This window comes from Xiphophorus couchianus, chromosome 22 (assembly GCF_001444195.1).
Source record: "Xiphophorus couchianus chromosome 22, X_couchianus-1.0, whole genome shotgun sequence".
Classification (NCBI taxonomy): Eukaryota; Metazoa; Chordata; class Actinopteri; order Cyprinodontiformes; family Poeciliidae; genus Xiphophorus; species Xiphophorus couchianus.
In genome coordinates this window covers 14,347,699-14,369,231 of record NC_040249.1, presented here as the reverse complement: position 1 = coordinate 14,369,231, position 21,533 = coordinate 14,347,699, and the positions used below count along the sequence as shown (strand labels likewise).

General features: G+C 36.0%; 1 protein-coding gene and 1 long non-coding RNA gene across 8 annotated transcripts in view; one reads left to right on the top strand and one right to left on the bottom strand.

The window, feature by feature from the left end:
• adgrb3 (adhesion G protein-coupled receptor B3) overlaps positions 1-20,925 on the bottom strand; it is a 123,670-nt gene extending 102,745 nt beyond the window's left edge. For 2 of the 7 annotated variants that reach the window (XM_028006894.1, XM_028006896.1), the window contains exons 1-2: positions 20,274-20,925; positions 17,943-18,711 (exon numbers count right to left, since the gene is read on the bottom strand). In XM_028006894.1, the coding sequence (XP_027862695.1) occupies positions 17,943-18,696 (754 nt within the window). In that variant the 5' untranslated portion in view covers positions 18,697-18,711; positions 20,274-20,925. Of the gene's footprint in view, positions 1-17,942; positions 18,712-20,273 lie in introns of those variants that run through there. The other 5 variants (XM_028006892.1, XM_028006897.1, XM_028006895.1 and 2 more) reach the window with 4 other exon arrangements.
• Positions 659-3,094, top strand: LOC114137989 (uncharacterized). The gene is made up of 2 exons (XR_003594141.1): positions 659-927; positions 1,266-3,094. It is a non-coding gene; the product is annotated as an uncharacterized LOC114137989 (long non-coding RNA).
• Positions 20,926-21,533: the final 608 nt, after the last annotated feature.

Genomic DNA, 21,533 nt, shown 5'->3' with positions numbered 1-21,533 from the left:
GAAATTCGCTTGGTCTGAAGAGGGTATGAGATTTTCATCTAGCAGTACAAACTTCACAAGAAATAAACATATTTTATTAAAAGCTTAGTTTGTGCTTATCTTGAGAGCATAATTAAATTTAACTGTACACATGTAACAAAACAATGAATATATATGATGCAGCTTTGTCACACAACATTTCAAATTGACTGGTTTAGCACGATGGCTGTCAAGATAGGATGCCTGATAAATAATAAGTGCTGGTTATCTGTAGCCTTCATCCTTGTTCTGTCTCTCTCTCCCTCTCTCTCTTTCTGTCTGTCCTCATCTCGTCTGGTCGAAGGGACAATAATTCAAGGAGTGGAGTCATAAAGAGGAACTTAGAAATTATAAAATCGGAACTTGTTGTGTGAGTCAGTGCAAAGAAGCAATGCCAAAGGTAAAAACACAAAATGGAAGGAAACCAAAGTAATCCCATATAGAACCTCGGATGGAAAATGAGATCTATACACATGTAAAATGAATATTTTTTGTTTATCAAACATACTATCAGTATTTATTGGGCCAAATGTGCCATACACTGTGACTCTTCTAGAAGTCTGACTAACAAAGCCACTTTGAAATCAGAAAATGAATTTTCGCAATTATAACAGCACCTTCTGTCTCCACAGACCCCCGGGACTTGCTGCAGGAAACTATGCTGCCCTGTCGGCTACCAACTGTGACGTGTAACAGAGTGAATAAAAGCCAACGCTCTCAAAACAACAAGCATGCTTTATTCTGCAGAGGATACCTCTAAAATGTACTTGGCTCTAACCTTCTCTTTTAAAAGTTGCCACTTTTTTGATAGTGGTGAGTTCTAAAGACTCTTCCATAAAGACACCCTCAGCCATGAACTGTCCACGGGGGACTTGTTAAAGGGTCAGATCCTTGTTTTGACAAACAAAGGTGAGACTGGAGTTTGTGTCTAAGTTTTTGATATTATGTAGAAACATGTTTTTTGGATCATTTCCTTCATAGTTAGAGATTTAACACTGATTTTACTAACATTGCATAAGCATGAATTTAAGTAAGTTAAGAGACAAAACACTAAAGATTACATAGTTTATTTCAGTATATTAGAGCAGTATTGTCATGAAAAAAATTGTCTATACAGATAAGCACTGGTTATTTGTTTCAGCAGGTTAACAATGAGCTGTAAAACATGTAAACTAACAAAAAAATATTATGACATAATGAGTCACAGGTTTTGTGTCGAGATATTCACTCTTGGTCACATTTCACAGGAATCGTACGCTACACTCTGGATACTCACTGTTCCTGGGAAACAACTGATTTTTAACTGGCGCATGATTAAGAAACTATTAATAAGTTGTTCTTGAATCATCCTAAACTGAGGATAACTTTCAACAAGAGAACTGAATTGACACCTTCCCACGCTGCTTTCTGATGCATCATAAATCATATTTAATATGCCTAGTTTATGTTGTACAATCTATAAGCTTTACTTTAAAATGTTAACATTATGAACCAAAAGCACCTTCCATCCACCGCAACATATTGCACTGCACTGTAATTACGGGCCTTTTTTATATTTTATGAAGTCCATGACGTTTGGAAATCAGGTGGGAGTACTCAATTGTGTGAAAATTGCACTACTAGATGCCCTCCCATCCTACACACAGGACTTTTGGATTGTTTTTTTTTTTCTTTTTTGTTTGTATGTTGTTTTTTTTATGTGAATAGTTTGATTATGTTATGAGGAAGTCTGGGATTAATGGAGTTTTTCTTCTTTTCAACACCCCAGCACTTTGTATTGCCTTGTTGCTGAAAATGTGCTATATAAATGGAATTACCTTTACCTTTACCCAGCTACTAGAGAAATCAAGTTTTGACAATTTGCTTAAGATGCTTACAGATGAGTTTGTCTGTATTAAAGTCAAATGAATTTATCCTTTGGCATTGAAATGATTAAAGTACAAAAGCAAACAATACGTAAAGCATGTAGTAGCAACACAAAGCTTTTAAGTCTTGACAAAAACAAAAATTTATGTTGCAGTGTTGATATTTTGTCCTCCTTTCTTTCCAACGATGACACATCAATTGGCACAGAGTGCCTTGCCTGGTGGCACATTGATTTGTGAAAGGAGGAAACTGGAGTAGAACCTACGACCTTTCAATTGTAAGACAGCTACTCTACCAGAAAAAGATGGTTGAGAGCTTTGCCTGTTAAAACATCTAAACTTTTCCCATCAAACTGAAGTATATTCCACAAAGAACTTGGCAGTTGTTGTCAGCGTTTATGTTTTAACAATGTTTATGGTTTATGCTTTTACTATTGATGTTATATATGTTTGAGGCTATTATTTTGAATTAATAAAGGAAACTGTTTTTAAACTGTTGTGTCCACAAAGGCCATAAATATAGAATTCAATTGGGCTGCCTGAAATTATTGAAGACTTATGTGTGGTAAAATTTTGGCAACACACTGGACAAACTAAACAGCGACAGATAAAATATCCTAGAGCTGAAATCTTATTATGAGTTCCCTATCTGTATTAAACAGATTTTTTTCGATTTTTTTTTCATGTGATCATCTTAAATCTAAAATTCAAAGATGTTTTATGAATCCACACCAAATTGACTAAAGTCTATTGTTAGATATTCAAAGAATATTGCTAAAGTGTTCTCCTTTTTTCCTCATGGAAAAAATAAGAAAGCACAAAGTCATGAATCATTAGTACAAAGTCTCAAAGCAGTGATGAGTTGTTCACAGACAAGCCGACTTAAAGATCTAGCGGTTTGTAACAAACAAGAAAATCCTATTCTTCAGATAGCCTACTCCTCTCTTTAGAATCCATGCAGGCAAGGACAGGATTTTATTTTGACTGGAACATCATGCAGCCACTCTCATGCAAAGACAGGCCAGAGTATTTACCACTATGCAAAAGATTGAAGCTTAGGAGACTGGCATAGTGGCACAGAGAATAAGCCAGATAGAAAGGTATAAGTGTTAGGAAAAAGTGAAGACGCACTTGGCTTTATCTCAGTGATATTGGAGAGTACAAAATGCTGATTACAAAATTTGTAAAAAAAAAAAAAAAAAGTCTTCCAGGCAGGATCAAAAACAAACGTGTGTGCTCTTTATATAACACTAGAAAAAATGAATTGCTTATCAACACACAAACCATTCATACTTAATATAAAAAAAAATGAAATTTTGAAAGTATATTACGTCTTTTTATACTTGGTATAAAAAAGACTGTCAATGACACTAAATGAACAGGCAGTTTAAGAGTCAGCACCTATGCAGGACCAAACCAAAAGAGCTGGATCTTTAAAAATAAGAGAACCCCCTTATCATCATTGTAAAGGAAGCTTTGAATACTAAAACACAGCTGCAATTGCTGAAATCAAAATATCTCAAAATATCACTATGATGACTCTAACTGAAGATTTTCTGATTTTAATTAGGAAAAGGCTACACAGAGATTTACAGCTTCTCTTTTGAAAAGTACAGACGCTGTGTGCAATCTGGCACAAGAAAGTTGCAGAGTGAAAATTTTTATGTCTCATATTGCGTTACATAACAGTCCTACTTTAAAGACAGTGGAGCTAAACAGCAGAGTAAAACATACAGGCAATGCAAATGAGTGTAACCTGCCTTGGATAGAAATAGTTTTGTTACTGAATTATCCCACCTTACATCTGTCTAGCACAACTGCTGCAATTAGCAAGGCAGACCTCAAGAAATGTCTAAAATTACAAATTGTGATTGTTTGAATGTAAGCAGAATGTTAGAGAGTAAACACCCTTCTGCACTGCATTTAATCATAGCTCATGTTTAACCAGCTTTTTTGTGAAAGCAAAAAAAAAAATAAATACAATCATCTTTTAAAGTCAGTCAGACATGAAATAAACAAATATGTAAGTGGATCAGCTAAAAAAAACAATATTCTCTGTGTAATGATATTTATTTATTCATGGAGTTTATTTATTCATGCAGTTTCTGAATTTTGGAAGCTCTTTCTAGATTCTGTTTAGTATTTGCTAAACATAATGCACTCTTTCTTTGACAAAGTTCATATTGCCAAAAATCTCCATCTTACAATCATTGTTTCAGCTAATCTTGTTTGCTTAATTCTCATTCACCTATGTATTTTTGATTTTTTTTCTAATTACCTTTTATGCAATTTTTTTGTGTGTTCTAGGAGTACCTACATGAATCACCTTCACGCAAACAACAAGAAACAAGCTCGGTTTGTTTACACAGAAGGACAACTGAAAGAAATATTGTGCGGTGTGTAGACAGGTGCAGAATTAATTGGCCTTCCTCAACTTGACAAATAGGTATGAATTTACATATTAGTGGAATCACCGGAGGTAAAAATGTGGACCTGAGATAAAATTATCATTTTTTCCTCATAAAATTCAACTCCAGACTAAATGCCTCAAACAGAGGGTGCAAGTACTTTGGGTCAAACAGATGTTACATTATTTACCTGGAGCCACATAGACTGCATGCTATTAGTACTTGGGATGATTATGTATGCTGCCCTAGATCACAGCATACCCTCTAAGTTTAAAGGCAGCATCCATTACAGTTACACGAGGACACTTGCCATATCCTGCAAACAGACTGCCTGTTAGAGCAGCTAGAGACCCCTTGAGATAAAAAAAAAAAAGATTTTTGCCTCCACTTTACCACACAGACAGTGTTTTTGAGTGACAGACTCATTTGCCAGATTTTGTGGGTGGATGTTTATGCAAATGCTTCTCCTCTGTGGGCTGAAATAGCCATCCAGTGACAGACCAAAACTAACTGTGCTGAAATGCAGACGCCATGTATCTTAGAAGCTTGAAAGTTGAGCATAATTCACTTTGAAATCTCTAGCTCCACACAACTAGAGCTTGATAAACTATCCTGCACTAAGCTTCTCCCCATAAAAGTGAACATTATTTTTTTTTTTATTTTGTTATGAAGAAAAGATGGAGATGATATTTGGGTGTGTTTATCCAAACAATATGGTCCTATGTCTTGCTCTCCCATCAAGGCTGTGGGGTATTGCTGCAGTACACTCACATGAATCTTGGTCATGTTTTTGTCAGAGGACAAATAGTGCTTGGAACACTTTGGCATTGTAAAAAAAAATGTCATATGAGAATCATGACTGTTGTATAAATTCCTTTTTACAAGTCAGCTGAATTGCATATATTTGCTGTTTTGCAGAAATCTAAAACCTTCATTTCACACCAAGTGCTGACTACAGGCAATAAAATTAAGATGACTCTTCTCTTCTGGGCAATCCTAAGAGAGTTTTTGTTGTTAAGGCAAGAAATGAGAAATTGTTGCCCTGAATTATGCATATGATGATAATAAACAACCAGCATAATTATATGATGGGCAGGTCATCTTCATTTACAGGGATGCGTCATTTGTTACATTTATGCGAACAGAAAAATAATTTTAATATGAGATGGGTTTTTTTATGCCCCTCTGAATCATAAGGTTAATAAAAGTTTATTGCAGTTGTGGCAAAGCACTGCTGTTGTATATGAATTACAAAAGATATAGTAAGAACTCAGATCAACTTCTGATCACCCCTGATTGACTTGATAAACAATGACAACACTTTGGTGTGAATGCTGACATTAATCAAACTTAATAGCTCTGTTCAGCATAAGTGAAGTCTCAGGAAGTACAACAATGTTTGAAATTATTTGAAAGAAAATTTCAAATAATTTGAAATTATTGTCAAAATGTGTGTTATTTATTCAGGCCACAGGAGAAAGCAAAATCTCCAACAGGAAGGCTGAACAGAGTACAGCAAAGTTACTATTTTATCTTTGCAGCTATTTAACTTCCCTCCTTTCATGAAACATGCTGATTTTGGGAATACTTATAGCCTCTTGGAAATCTCAGTTAAACTGATATTGTGCATTCTCCAGAATATTTACATATTTACTTATGTTTCTCTAATGTTAGATAAGCTAATAACTAACATAAGATGCAAAACCATGTTTAACATACCAGTGTTAAAATGACAAAGGTGGCAACAGGTGGCGTTAAAGTGAACAAGTTAAGATTGATTACAACAAGAGGGCAATGAAATATATTTTCAAAGTTGTTCCAAAATTTTCTAATTCTGTAACATTTAAGTAAAGCTGAACTCAGCTATAGTCTGCATTTGCATAGTAATGCTTTGCAAAAAACAAAGAACCATAAATATACTACAGAATTCTGACCAGTGCATATCTAATGCATATTAAAGCTTTTGGCAAAATATGGAAAAAATACCATCCATATAGTCATCAGGGCAATAATAATAAAAGAGGAATTTGATCTGCAAAGCAGTGTGACAGAAGTTGTCTATACTGTGAAAAATCAAAAAGATAAAATAGCTGCTTTTCTTACCCCTTCATTATCAATTCTGACTAAGCCAGGCTTATTTTCAGCATTTCCACATCACAAATCAGTGACAGTTGATGCCTATGACTTTGGTTTTGTTCACCTTTTTGTAACAAGCAAAGCTGGAAGAGCTAAACAGAAACTTCAAAGCATGTCTGATAAACCTGTGGATTTTCAATAATAATTCATGAGCCATTGTAGAAGACCAGATCTACAGGTACACAAATCTAGCCATGATTCATATCACAAAAGATGCATATAGGTGGAATGCAAACACTAATAAATCTGACTTGCACATTCACTTATGGCTCATATTTGATTTTTCTGGGTAAGCGCCACAGTTTTAGGAACGAAAGGTGTTGCATCCTCACATCACAGGATTGAATCCATTACATAAGCCATTTCTCTGATTACAAATCCTACTGTAATATTATGGGCAACAGCCATTACTCATGATGTTTATATTGTTTGTTGTAGACAATAAAGGTAAAAAGAGAGACTTATTAATATGTCTATAGCAAAGCACTGAGAAAGAAAAAGACAGATATATTGAATAAAATATGAGTTTGATCAAGTTTGAACCTGTTTGGGTAAATTTAAAAATTTTGCTTTGGTATTTAATGACTTGTGAAGGAAAGTAACTAAAATATGAAGCTGCATTTGAAATACTGATTTCTTTAGTGTATAAAAATGTAACAATGTTGGCTTGGAAATTTTTTTTTTTGCATAGAACATTTTGCTTACATTTAGAATCTGTGGTTTGACTTTGGGTTCTTCTAACACTTCTGAATCATACCATTTAGGCTCTGATGGTATGTGTAGGGTCATTGTCCTGACTGAAGTTGCCAGTCTCTGAGAGTTTGCAGCATCTACAAGCTCTTCCAGAACTGCTTATATGGATTTATCACATTTTCTAATTAGCTTTCACCAAGTCTCCTGTCTCGGCTAAGGAAAAGCATTCTTTATCAGGTGTCTCATTAACCAAATATTTTGAGGAGTCGACCAGTTTTTGATTTTTTTTAAATTAAGGAAAGATCTGAAGGTCAGCTGTCATTTTGACAGGTTACAATTCACATTCCTGATATAACTAATTCAATTAAAAAATATTCCCATGACATCATCTGAGCATCATCCCAGACTTGGACACCATATTCGATCCATCTCAAAATCTGGTAACTGACATATTGTCAATCTTCTCCACAATTTTATTTCGGATTTCTTGTATTCCTTGGTTTATATGATGCTATTTGCTCACAAATGATCCCTTACAAAACTCTCAGGCCTTTATAAGAGAAGTGTGCTTATATTGAAATTAAATGGGACACAAATGGAGTCCACTTTCTAATTAGGTAACATATAATTAGCTAATGCTGTCAAACTAGAGGGATGAATGCAGATCCATTGTTATACTGTAAATATTGTGAATTATGTGCTATCTCCCTTCCACTTTATTACAGTTAACTACTTTGTCACACTAAATTTAATTGAAATAAACTGAATTCTACATCTTTAAAATCTAAGAAGTTAAGTGAGTACAAATATAGGTGACTAAAATCCCTTTCCTAACATTGTGGTAGATAACACACACTTTGGAATCTCAAGAGGCTTTTGCACCTGGAAATCTTTGTCAATGACTGACTTAAACTCCCTTAATTAGGCTATGTTTTCTTTCTTTTGAGAGGGATATTATAGAGCAGTTAAGCACTATAAAATTAAAAATAATTCATTTTCACATGTAATCAAAAAATTGTTAAGATCATAATGCAATTCATCTCCATCTTGTGTTTGAAAGGTCCTCAACACATGGTAATAAAACTGAAAATATTGAGTTTTGAAAAACCAAGCAAACTTTCCAAGAACTTCGTATGACTAGAGAGGGAAATTAAAGCCCTGCTTAAAAGCAGAAGATCTTCAGTAAACTCAAATGACTTTTGAGGTTTGTGCCTTGATATCTACTAAGCCACATTCACACACATGCACGAACCCCCCTCCCCCGCACACACACATATAAATAGGACTTTCATGAAAGAATCATCTGAAGAGAACCTTATCTTCATCCTCATCTCATAATTTATACTCAGAACTTCACAGCACAACCTTCAAATACTGGCTGGTACAAAAAGAGTCTTGTGAGTTGAGTTAAGTTAATAAAGAACTTTTCAGCCACTTTGAGCAAAGATCTGTTTTGATTAAGGAAACTGGAAGTTTATAAAATCAACTGCTCTGACTGTAGTTAAAGAAGTGGAACAATAATCTTTTGGACTTGTGCTGCAGTCTGTGGCAGGTAGAGAGAAGGTAGAATATTCTCAAATGCAAGCAAATGCTAAAATCAGACATTGTGCAGAACCACATCCTAAGCATTTTCAAATAAACACATCTGTAGACCTGCAGATATCCTTACTGAACATACAAGCATCTACAACGTAACCATCTGATACACACATTTTCACAGAAATTCGAAACATAAAACCCTCATAAGAACTGGAAGCAACCAAGCAATTACATGGACTGTTTATAAGCTACTAACAACACCTGCTAAAATGTTGATAATACGCTCTGAATTTGCCTTTGCTTATGGTTCAGTTACTTCTTGACATTATTTTTTTCTTTCTTTCCTTTTTTGCAACTTGAGAATGATTTATAAAGAGATTTCTGCAAAGAAGTATTATGTGTATTTTAAATATTCTGATCTTTAATTGCCCTATTTATTGCTGACAACATTTGCATTTCACTGGCATTAAAAAAAAACAAAGTTACAGACCTAATCATGTGAATCCACACCACTCCAAATGGTTATTGCTTTTTAAAAGCCAAATACTGTTAAACAGTTGTTTCCCTTGAAGCATTCCTCTCATATTTCAAGTCAGTTCATGCTGTTGTGAGCATAACACAGAACTTATTTTCTCAAACAAACACATGGCCTCCTTGAGCAGCTTCAGTGTTAAGAGATCAGATGTCGGGCATGTTTTTGACTGCATATTATAGATATTGCTTTTTATTTGCTACATGGGTCCTGGGGTCTATGACAAGTATGGCAATGTGAGTAAGAGAATAGCCTATCTATGGTAAGTCTGAGGAAGGTTTCCCTTGAAAAAAGAAAATTTTACATCTGTTTTTCTCAAAATATTTCTTTGAAACTGAACACAATTTTCTGATCTTCACAGCCAAGGTAATCTAGTTATTAAACCTTTCTAAAGGTTTCAAAGTCATGATGAGTACTTTTCATCACATCTTTGTCAGCACAAGAGTGCCAACTGCAAACAGTTTTTGCCGCATGAAGATACACACAGACTTTACCAATAGACTTTTTCACTAGCAGTGAATATTCCTGAAGCCTTCATTTGACATTTCTAACTCTATGCTGCAGTTGGCACATTCAGTGCGCAACATCTGTTTATAGGTGCTACTGTACACAGGTGAGGCAATCAAATGAATCTGCAAGGAATGGCATTTTCATCAAAAATCAAAAACACATCTGCTTTCTGTTTATCAAAAGCTGTCTATTGATATTTTTCTTTTTAATAAAAAAGAAACACATGCCAAAGGTAGCATTGCCTTTCACAACAGTTTTCGATGCACTTAATCTTTTCACAGAGTTGTTTTGTTCCAGTAAGTGCTTTATTTTTCTGTAAATGGGTAAAACTAGAGTGTTGGTCATTCCACTTCCTTTCCATTTTGTACCTTTGTTTATCAGGGGGGGGGGGTTATAACTGATTTATCAAGTATGAAATGTGTTTTGAACCAAATGTGCATCATTCTCCAACTGCCAATGTTATCTGTCACACCTACTTTGGCAACCAGGCCTAAAGAACAATTTTCCATAATTTGCTGTTAGTGTCCTGTAATGAACTGTGGTTATGTTGCCTCAATAAATATTAAGAAAGAGGTCACTGAGATGATCTCAATGCTAAATGTTTTGGTTTGGTCAATAATCTCTCATACTTTATCAGCCATCTGGCCCAAACAAGAGTCAGGAATTAACTAAATGTGAAGAGCTTGTTTTAGTTAACGGAAAATGATTTATAAATAAATTCAATTGAAGCGGAAATCATTGGGAGGGGGGTGTGGTAATCCAGCAACAACATAGAAAACTCATCGCCTTAGAGAGAAAGTAGAGAGAAACAAAATGTTTTGTATAGAGAAGAAGGAAAGTGCAATATGACATAACTGAATCTGAAGACTACATGTTGCAAACATTTGTGCAGCAAGTGAGATTTTTGCCACCCCTATTTTTAGGAAGAAGTCCTCCAGATATGCAACCACTGCTGTAAATCGTGTCCTTACTCATCAAACTCAGGCTTGCAGACTTTCATTACACTAATTTTAATTACTAAATAATTAGGTGTTATAATTTTATGTATGGTTTGGAAGAATATTTTCATCAGTGACAAATATCCACTGAGATATATATATATATATATATATATATGTTTTACATTCTATTTGGTAATATGTAAATGAAAACAAATTGTTTATTTTAATTTGTTTCTCTTTTTTGTTGTTTTACTATCTTTTAAAATATGCCGGTCTCATTTCCACAAACCTCTTGGTTAAATTAGACGAATTTACATCTAAGTCTGCCAGGGTGTAAATAATTTTGGACATAACTTTAGTGTAAATGAAAGATATGAAAAGCACCATTGTATCAAAATGTTGAAGAATGATGATTTATTAGTTTACAGATTGGAACTAAAAATATGCTTTTCTTCCGAAAGGCATTCCTTAGCTGGTGTATAAAATTATTTAATGACAAAACTAAAGAGCCTCAGAGGGAGAAGACAAACTGGACAGTAGTAATAATTAGTAAGAAACTAGCTGGTAAAATGTACAGTATCTTTTCCATATGTTTATGAATGCATTTTATTTTTTAGCTTTGCAACATAACCTAGATGCAGAAAACACTTTCCTTTACTGCTGAATTGTAAGAAATTTGAAATACAGAAAAAAAATTATTTTAAGAAAACAATTAAACAAAAGAGCACTTTTTGTTCTCCAATACATAATAATAAAGGAGTCATCTCAAAGTGCCTTAAGAGTATAGACTATTTATGAAATATGCATTTTATAGATTTGTACCAGACCTTGAGAACTGCTTATACATTTTATACTCTATATAAAATATAAAGTAACAATTTAGCTCATTGTTTCTGCTTTTGATATTTGACATTTTCTGAACTGTATGTATCATGTATGCTGCAGGAACAGTTGTATGCAAACGTTTGAAAAGTGAACTCAGCTACATATACAAGCTAAAGATACTAAACCTAAAAATCCAACAACTTAACATCGAAAAAATATCTGCTGAGGGCTCAGAAAACCTTAAAAAGGAGGGATTTCTAAGGCAATTGGGACACAGGCTATTTGAGATGCCTACTGTAACTAATGACAGATAATGCCTGTATAAGACAAAACAGATTCTGTGTTGTTGATCTGAGCGCTTTCCTTCACTGAATTGGAACTAAAATGGCCTCCAAGTGTACTGAACAATGGGAGTGAGTATAATGCAGTGTGACTACTGAGTGACTTGACAGAGATCCAAAGTGAATAAAGGCCCTCACTATATGCAGCAGCCAGGCTAAGCTGCTGCAGTGCTCAGGACTTTGGCGGGTGACAGTGCATCATAACGCTTCATACACATTTAATTTGCTAATAAATCCTTTTGTCATTTTCTACACGACATATTGTCTGTGTCGTAAGAAGCTGTTGAGATGAAAAAGCTTCTTTTGAGAATCTTGGCAATTTCACTTGGGGAAATCTCCTTCCTTCTTTTGTTTCTATAATAGCTGAATTATTTCTTACTTAGAGACGCCGGATAAAACACTGAGCTAGATCATGCACTTTATTGTAATAATTCCTTTTTCTGAAATAAATAGGACAAATATCTATGATGTCAAACTCAATTCTAGCCTACTCATTGTTGTAATATAGTGGGGGACACGCTGAGTTATAAAATATTAATCTGAAAACTTTGAGAATTTCAATTCTAATGTTGAGTCATTTGGGCTAATTTGAATGTTTCTATCTTTTTTTTTTCAAATCCGTAGAACCTATAATTATTTGTCTTCATTTTCACATTATCTTTTAATTCCATCTCCTCATGGAGTTATAAGGTGATGCAGTTATTTCAAAGTTCAATGTTTGAGTAAAATAAGTTGCTATCAGTCATGCAGAAAATATAGGATTAAGGTGACTCTAATTTCAGGAACAAGAATTGTTTTCAGGTTTTCATATTGCTCTACAGTATTGTCCTTGGGGGAAACTTCGGAGGATATTTCTCTAAGACAGTGGCCCATAGAGAGCCTTTTTTCTCTCTAATCCTTGAAAACTGGCAACTTCTAGTTTTCTGTGAAGACATGACAAAATCACTTGACAAAATAATGCTAGAGGTAGATTTTTTTCCCAGCAGCCAGAGTCTACAAAGTATAAGCATGAAGTGGTTACTGATGCTGAGATATAGCATGGTAAAATGGAAAAAAAACAATAATTCCTGGAGATTTCTTTAGGTTAAGGTCCATTTGATGAGATTGAAAAAAGAAAGTATCAGATCAGCCCTTATCAAAAGGTGACTTTTCACAACTCTCCAGTGGCTGAAGAAACTCAAATTAATCTATTTGGAAATATTTCCAAATGCAAAAAAAAATAAATTAATAAATAAAATAAAAATAAGACTTTCCGTGTGAACTAAAAAAGCACCGCTACACCAGTCTTATGAACATAGCTCTTTTTTAAACAGCCAGCAAAGTCAGGGTGGCCTATCTTCTAATCAGCCAACTTAAGGCAAGCTACCCCAGCAGGTAAGTTAACTTTTAATTTTACGCGTGCCAAATGTCTTGGTGTATGCCTTTCAGTTCAGCACGTTACAGAATTACTTTAAACTCCTACACGTGGAGAAGAAACATCTACATTACAACTTTTAAAAGAGGCACCAAAGCAGAGTTTAACGCATTCCAACAAGCACTGAAGTCTTCTATACAGGAAAATTATGGAGTCTTAGTCAGCTATAGAGACAATGGAGAAAGAAAGGTTGACCAAACCAAAGGTTTTTGTCAGGAAGGTTTAACAGCGAAAGGATGCAGCTTACTATATCTGGAATGTAATTGCTCACTTGAGACGACATGAAGCATAACGTACAGATCACAGGTATAAAGTAAAATAAGTTAAGTGCAGGCTCAACTCCTGCAGTGGTCAACCAATGCCCAAAGACAATTTGAGTCTTCATTCTGGAAACACACTCAGATTGTATCTTACATTATTGCCAGAAAATGTAAACAATCTTTGTTTAATGTCAAATAAAGAAAGCAATGTTCTTCATTTCTCTTGATTTAAATGTAGCAAATACATACCGAACTGTGACTTAATGAAGTAATACATCAAAGTCCATTTTTGTGAATTGCATTGCTAATACTTAACCATTTTATTCTCCAGAGTTAAACTAAAAAGCGCAAAATACAAGAAACTATATGCTATTACTATCAATTATATAATTTCAAATAATCAGTAATCAATAATCAATATTTGTTAATAGCAGTAGTTCTGGCTTTTCTCTTTTGAATGACACTAACCCCATCTTTTATGCAAATACCCTTATAATATAGAGCTAACAAATTTTTGTTTAGGGTTATAATGCTATGAGAATTTCATGCCAACCCATGGGTACCAAAGAGTTTGGCTACTGAACGTCTGCCTACTCTCACCTTAAATTTATGTTAAAAGTGGAAATCTGTAAAACACTCTAAAGCTTCCCTCTGCTTAAACCAGCAATTACCTCCCATGCTCCAAAATTCAGTCACACTAGCTTGAGCTAATCCGAGCATTAATTGGATTTCAAAGCAAAAGGAAGAAGAGGAAGAAGAACACCGTCATTCACTTTGCAGGAGCTCAGACTCATCAGCCTGCTTGATTTTGATTGTGAGGGACGTGGGAGGAAAAACCCACACAAACAGAGAACACCCAGGACAAAAAAAAGAGAAGGAGAATTTTAATCTGCCATGCTGTGAGTGCCACTGTGCCTCCGTTTACAACTTTTTTATTCATGAAAGGGGAACGTGTGATTAAAAATAACACAGAATATATGAGTCATCCAAGTGGCACATCTGGATGCTGTTTTGCCGGTTTGGCTTTTGAAAATGATACAATATTAAGAAATGAGGTCTGTCTTTTTCTAGTCTGCCTAATCACCTTAACTAGGTAAGAGCTTTAACCTTTAAGTGCTATACTTCTTCAATGTGGAGCACCGCTGGGGTATTGAGGTTCCAATAGCTTGAGTATACAACCTCCAGCCTGGCTTTTCTTTGATGTGCTCCAAAAGCAATGGCCTACCAGGAACTGAGAAGATCAAAGACGTGTGATTTTTATCAAATGGAGCTCTTGTCGGCTGTTTGTATTGCTTTGCTCTTCATCAGCAACACCCACTCTGTCACTACGATGCCACAGGAAGCACAGTGCTCTTTTAAACCCAGTGGTGATCTCCCGGTTATCCAGATGAAAAAGGATTTATTAAAACCTCCCATCAACCAACTCTATAAATAGAAGCTCATAGAAAATCTTCTGAGAGGAGAAAAAAATAAGCTGTACTCTTAAGCTGTTATTAACATGCGAACAGAAAAAATATGTGAAATGTTATTTTGAAGCAGCAAATACTTTTTCATGAAAGTAATAATAATGCTTCCTGGTAGTATGTCTGTCACTACATCATACAGTAATGAAAAAAAAAGTAATACAAAGTTGAATCATACTCGCTCTCCCTACACTTGTTACTTGACCGCAGGCTGAATTTTAATAGTAATTTACATCAGATACTACATACATTATTGCTTAAGGAACTGAAGTGGTTGTCGAATTGCAGTTAAAGTGGTTTTGTCATCCATACTTGTTACATTATTTAGAGAATGACTCATAATAGTATTACTGTGTAAAGGTTATCTTTAAAATAACAGAAATTACACAATTCAAACATGTCCCACAGATTTTAATGCTTTTAGCAACTCTTAGGGGGAGTTGACCAAACTGCTTAACATCTGCAATACACATTTTGCTATTTGCCTGGATAAGAGAACTGCCATCTGTTTTCCAGGATGCTGCTTGTTTTACTTAAACATGTTTCTGCTAGCAAAATCTTTCTACCAAAATCCTAAAAGTTAATTTATTGTTATTGGGTCTGTGTTCGTCCTTTGTGTCTGGTGGGAAATTCAATTCAACTCAATTACAATTCAGAAATACTTTATTTTTTCCCAAAGGGAAATTAAATGTTGTTGTAACTCATATTAAAAATTCAGTGAAAGTAGCTTTCCTGAAGTATGCCACAAACTAAACTGTGTGAGGTTTTATTTTATTTCTTTTTTTGTTGTTTGTTTTACATACTTATGTTGAAACATAACCATTCACGGGTCTAAAAACAACTTTCCAGATATAAGGAAAGAAAACAACACATATCTAATACCTTGAAAAACGCCCTCTTCTAAGTGTGCAAACCTAATTCAGAAACTAAAAACGATCCTTATCATGACAGCTCATTAATGTGTGAATGCGTGGGAATGTATGCATATCATGTTAATGTGTGAATTTCAATAGCAAACAGGTACCATGATTGTGACATTTTCTCCAGTAAGCATTCCACTGTATAAATTATTGCTGATTTCCAACAAACACAAAAAAAGACGTTGCATTGCTCTATGGCAACACTGAATGGGCGACATACCTGCTGAACACCTCCAAAACTGTGAAGGTTTTATTCAAACATTGTTGATTACAGTGTCTGGTAAAAGTATCAATACCCCCTTTGTTTTACACATGTTCAACTGTAACAACTATAAATGTAAATGTAGTTTTTTGGGATTGTGTGTGATAGACTACCACAAAATAGCTCATAATTGTAAAGTGGCAGGGAAAGAATACATAATTTTACATTTTCTTATAAAAACTAAATGTGTGGCATAGGTATAATCACTTCATTTTACTGTTATTATTATTACTGTGACATTTTGCACATCTAAAATTGTTGACCACATTTATTGCAGAAAATTTCAAATTTACTCATGTTGGACATGGAGTGTTTGTGAAACATTACTGGCCTGTGAACTAGACCTATCTGAGAATCTTAGTATATAATCTCAGACAGATTTTGTTCTACACTATTGAACCAAATGATCTTTTGAACTCAACAATTACACTGAAGCTCTGGTAATGACAATAGTGTCATCATCCTGCCAAAATGTTAACCATAGTCTCAAGTCTTTTCCAGTATCTCACAGGTTTTCTGATTGTCCTATATTTATTTCCATCTATCAACTCTGACCAACTTCCATGTTCATGCAGGAGAAAAGCATCTCCACAGCATCATGCTGCCACTATGCTTTATGGTGGAGGTGGTAAGTTTAGGGTGTTAGTTTTCAGCCACACAGTATTTTTCATATATGCCAAAAAGATAAATTTTCTAATCTGACCACAGGAGACTACCTCCACAATGTTTGCTGTTTCCTTTACATAGCTTGTAAATATCGGCATTTTTAATTCATATGAATTTATTTGAATAATTCCACAATCTCACCACTCTTTCATAAAGGATACATTTGTGGACTGCACAACAGATTATTCCACCTGAGTTGTGGATCTCTGCCGTTCCACCACAGTTACCATAAACCTCTTGTTTGTTTATGGTAACTGGATGGCCATGTTTGATAATCTTTTTTTAGGATTTTTTAAAATAATGGTCCCTGAGATGCTGGGAGCTGGAGATATTGGGTGTTTTTTTTTTCCTTTTTAAAGGCAATTCATTCATATTTGATTTTGATTTTAAAACATTTTTGCAAAAATGCATATATTCTTTTCCTTTCACTATACAGTTTTGAATAATGTTGCATTTGTCTATCACAACAAAATCCATTATGTTAAGGTTTTTAGAAGATATTTAAAAAATTCAAGGGGTATGAATACTTTTGAAAAGAACTACAGCTTTTAGAATTTAAGACAAAGCACCAAAGTTTTAAGTCCTGGCTTGGACAATGTAATTTGACACTGCTGCATCAATGATCCCATTCTTTTTGAGTGGCTTGAATGCCAAATAATAAAGAAAAATGTGTCCAGATTAGTACTGTCAATTGTTGTAAGGATGACTGTGACATAAATGTATAAACAAACACAAACAGAGTATCTTTGGATTTGCAGCCATTTTAGCTTTGTGCTGATGTGCACAAAAAAAAAAAAAAAAAAACACTTCCATTTTAAATTCACTGCAATGCGTTTTTAATTTAGTCTGACCAAATGAAAGAACCCCTCAGGTGGTCTGCTTTGTGCAAGCGTGGTCTTTACTACACCCAACTCCCCTGTCAGCTTTGAATCTGCAGTTGACACATTTCTAAGTCAACTGCAGTCCATATATCCATGTGTGCTCTTTGTTTCATGGGCCATCATAGTTCAAACATGCATTTAGGGCAGAGGAAGGAGTGACAGACGTGCACATTTCATTGACATGTTTACTATCTTATCTATGCAGACAGTAGAGTGCATTACATCTTCTACTAGTTGAGCAAAACAAATAAGATACGTGGATACTTACCTTCTTTAGGAGGCCGTCTTACTTCTGCACTCAGATTGCAGATTTGACCGACATGTAGCTGAGGTGACAAGCAACCCTCCGTTTGTGGGTTTAAAGGTAAAACCACATTATTGAGCATGAGCATGCTCTCTGATTCTCCATCGCCTAAATGCTGAGGACATGTGCATTTGGTGTACACGATCCCACATGCCTCCACTGTCCCTTTCTCTGCTTTCAGGCAGTTCTCCAGCCACGTACAAAGCACTTGACACCCAAACTGGCTAGGGCTCGCCTTATTCAATACTAAGAACTCCAGAATAGACTGCTCCTCCTCATCCAGCTTCTGCGGCGTCAATCCATTGTAATCGTAAGGAAAAACTCTCCGCAGCTGAGCAAAATTTTTGTCGTACAGCAAAAATATGTAATTATTCTTTGAATCACAGAGATATACAATGGATGCGTTCACTTTGAGCAACTCGTTTATCTTCTCGTGTGAGTAGTGATCAAACTGATAAGCAAGCAAAGAGTATTCAGAGCAGCTCAAGTCTCGCTTGTATAGTTTAAGGTAGATGCTGTATTTGGTTGGGTCTGGGTTCTCCAGCGTCCATGTACAGTTTGTGTAGTTCTTGGGAAACATTTCAGACACTGAGTATGATCCATAAATGACCCCCTTGACCAGAGTGGAACACCAATAATCTTGGGCACCAGTTAATCCAAACATAACCAGAAGATAGGTGGAAAATATATAAATCAACAGGTTTCGAACAGCCTTCATCCTATGTCATTTGGCCTGCAGGGAAAGATGAAGAACATCATGCAAAAAGAATATTAAATCAGAGCACAGACACATTATGGATGATTTCTGTCAAGTCTAATTGACATGCTTCACATAGTTCTCGCCAAGTCCTTCCATGGAGAGGGTGAAAAAAGACACATTAACCTCAGCAGCATGTCTTTTGCATCCCCCTCATCCTGTCTCCTTTTTCCACTATACTTTGTGCAAACATTGCCACCTTGTGGCAGCTTAAGCCCTTTTGTGTTTTTTATTATTTATTTTTGAGGGAGGTGGGCGCAATAATGTGAGTCATTTAGACTTTATTAATTGGGTCATATTTGGATTGGCACCGTCTCAGGAGATATTCGAATTTAGCTGTTTGGAATGGCATATTGATCAAACACAAATTGCGAATACTGGCATGGAGGTCCTCACGAGTTTCAGTATGCGACGGTTTGTTTTTTAATGCAGTAACCAGGGTCTTTTCAGTCAAACTGTATTCTTTTGACTATAGTCTGGACAGTCAGATAATGAGAGGAGGGTGAATTTCATTTAAAAATCATAAATAAGCCAATATGTCTTTAATGCATCCTCATGCATGACCATTGTTTTTTTTCTCTCTCTCTCTTTCTCTCTCCCTCTCTCTTTCTTTCTACGCGCTTTCAGAAATACGCACGAACCTGCTCTCGAATTCAGAGCTTGGCATATTTGATAATGTAATTTGATAAAGAGCCAGTATTTGAGTGGGTTTGAGCGTGTGTTGGCGCGTGCGTGAGTGTTGCATGAACGCAGGCCCATGAGAGGGGAGAGGGAGAGAATGCAATGCGATGTCCTGATTGCTTTAATCCTACAGGCAATGCAGCTGTGAGCAGTGTCACAGCAGAATGTGCATGCGTGTGCGCGTTTCTCAAACCCTGCGTACCCCTTGTGTGCGCGCGCACGTGTGTAAGTGAGTGTAGGCGTCAAAAATCCCAAAGTAGGCTGCAGATTGCAGTTTTTCAGAGAATAAATACATTTGCATCTCCCAACTTCTTTTAGGATGATGATGATGATGGGGGGGGGGGGGGGGGGGGAGCTCTCCGTTAGAGCAGACTGGCATAATATGTGTCATGTAAGGATTTGCGGAAGCTGTGCAGAGTTAGATCAGCTTTTGCTGCGATATGTAAACCCATATGATCCCACAGCCCTCCCGCAAGATTTGTGGCCATGCAAGGCATTCACAAAAAAATAAATCAGTATTCCGGAGATGAGAAATCGCTCGTCAAGAGAGTCCCGATTTTACTGCCCAGGCTTCCTGGAGCAATTTTGTCTTAAGAGTAGATGTGAATAAAAAGGCACGTAGGGACTACATCTCATACCGCAGCACTTTAAAGTGATTTTTGTCTCTTAAGGGGCAGATGAGCTCTTTTAAAAAAAATCATCTGTTAAGCACCCCAGACTAATGCGAGCGGATAAACGTTCGTCTTGTTGAATATTGACGGGGCAAATACGTAACAACTTTATCAGAGACATGACACAGGAAAATTACCTCATCTCTAACAATCGTAATTATTGTTACAATTAAAACAATATCTTACCTTACACTGCGGAAGCTATGGCTATTTTTCCAACACTGGCCACATCCTTATAAATAAATTCTGCAGCCCTTCGGTGAATCAATACTCCCCATTCCCGACAATAGAAGTCCGGCGCAACAAGATGGTTCAGTGGATGGAAATAAAATGCGTTACACTCCGCTCTGCCCGCTCATATCCTCCCTGTCCTCTTCCTCTTCTTCTGCTGGCTTTTTCCCATCAAAACCGGAGCGCAACAAACGCACGACAGCCACCGAGCAGAAGAGAGAAATACCAAGAGAGAGAGAGGAGACAGGGAAAAAAAGGAGAAGGAAACAAGAAATTCTTGGAGTGATGAGAAGAAGCGAGCGAATTCTTTACTGTGTTACCATAAATTAAATCGTCTCTATTTTTTCTCCCAAATGGTTTCGCCTCTGGTAAAGTCGCGTTTCTCCAGAAAAAAGATGAGCAGAGGGGTAAAAGAAAGCAAAGATCCTTTTGGTGGGTGGATGTGAGATGTTTGGCTTGACTTGTGAGTTATAACACAAAGAGAAATAGACGCGCTTTTGCTTGGTGCTTGCAGAGCTCTCGAAGCAAGGCTGCAATATCACGTCACATTCAGCCGCTAAGATAAAGCACGTACGTACGCTTCTTACTGCCGCTGCGTCTGGCACCACCACCACTTTCTTTCCTGCCATCCTCCTCCCCTTTTTTCTTTTTTTTTCTTCTTTTTTTTTTTATATATACCCAACACAGCCTTCTCTTATTTCGAGTCAAAAGGGTTTCCCCCGTGAACTGGACCCTCCTCAGTGCTCAGACAACACTGCTGCTTTTTTTTTTCCAAGCAGGAATATGTTTATGGAGTTTTTGTAGTGATTTTTTTTTTCACAGGACAGGTGGAGTAAATATGATCGGAACTGTATCCATACGCTCTATCAATAGGACCTGGTTTGCAAGCTCCTCTCCTCCTACTTCTCTAGTGGGTCAAAGCCACTGCTTCCACCTTTCACGTTGCTGGAATAACAAACGCTTGCGGGACAACTTGAGCTGTCTTCGGGGGGAAAAAAAAAAAAAGTTGTTGCGAGTTACTTGTCTCTTTCTTTGCAGGTGCAGTTTCTCCATTCACGCTCTCCTCAGACATGTGTTCACAGGGGAGCGCTTGTGTATCCTGCGCGCCTATTCAACAACTTTCGACCTTTCCTTGTTTTTTATTTTATTTTCTTCAAACGCTTTGCCCTGATATTTTAAGAGGCATTTATTTAACAATCAACAGTCAATTAAATC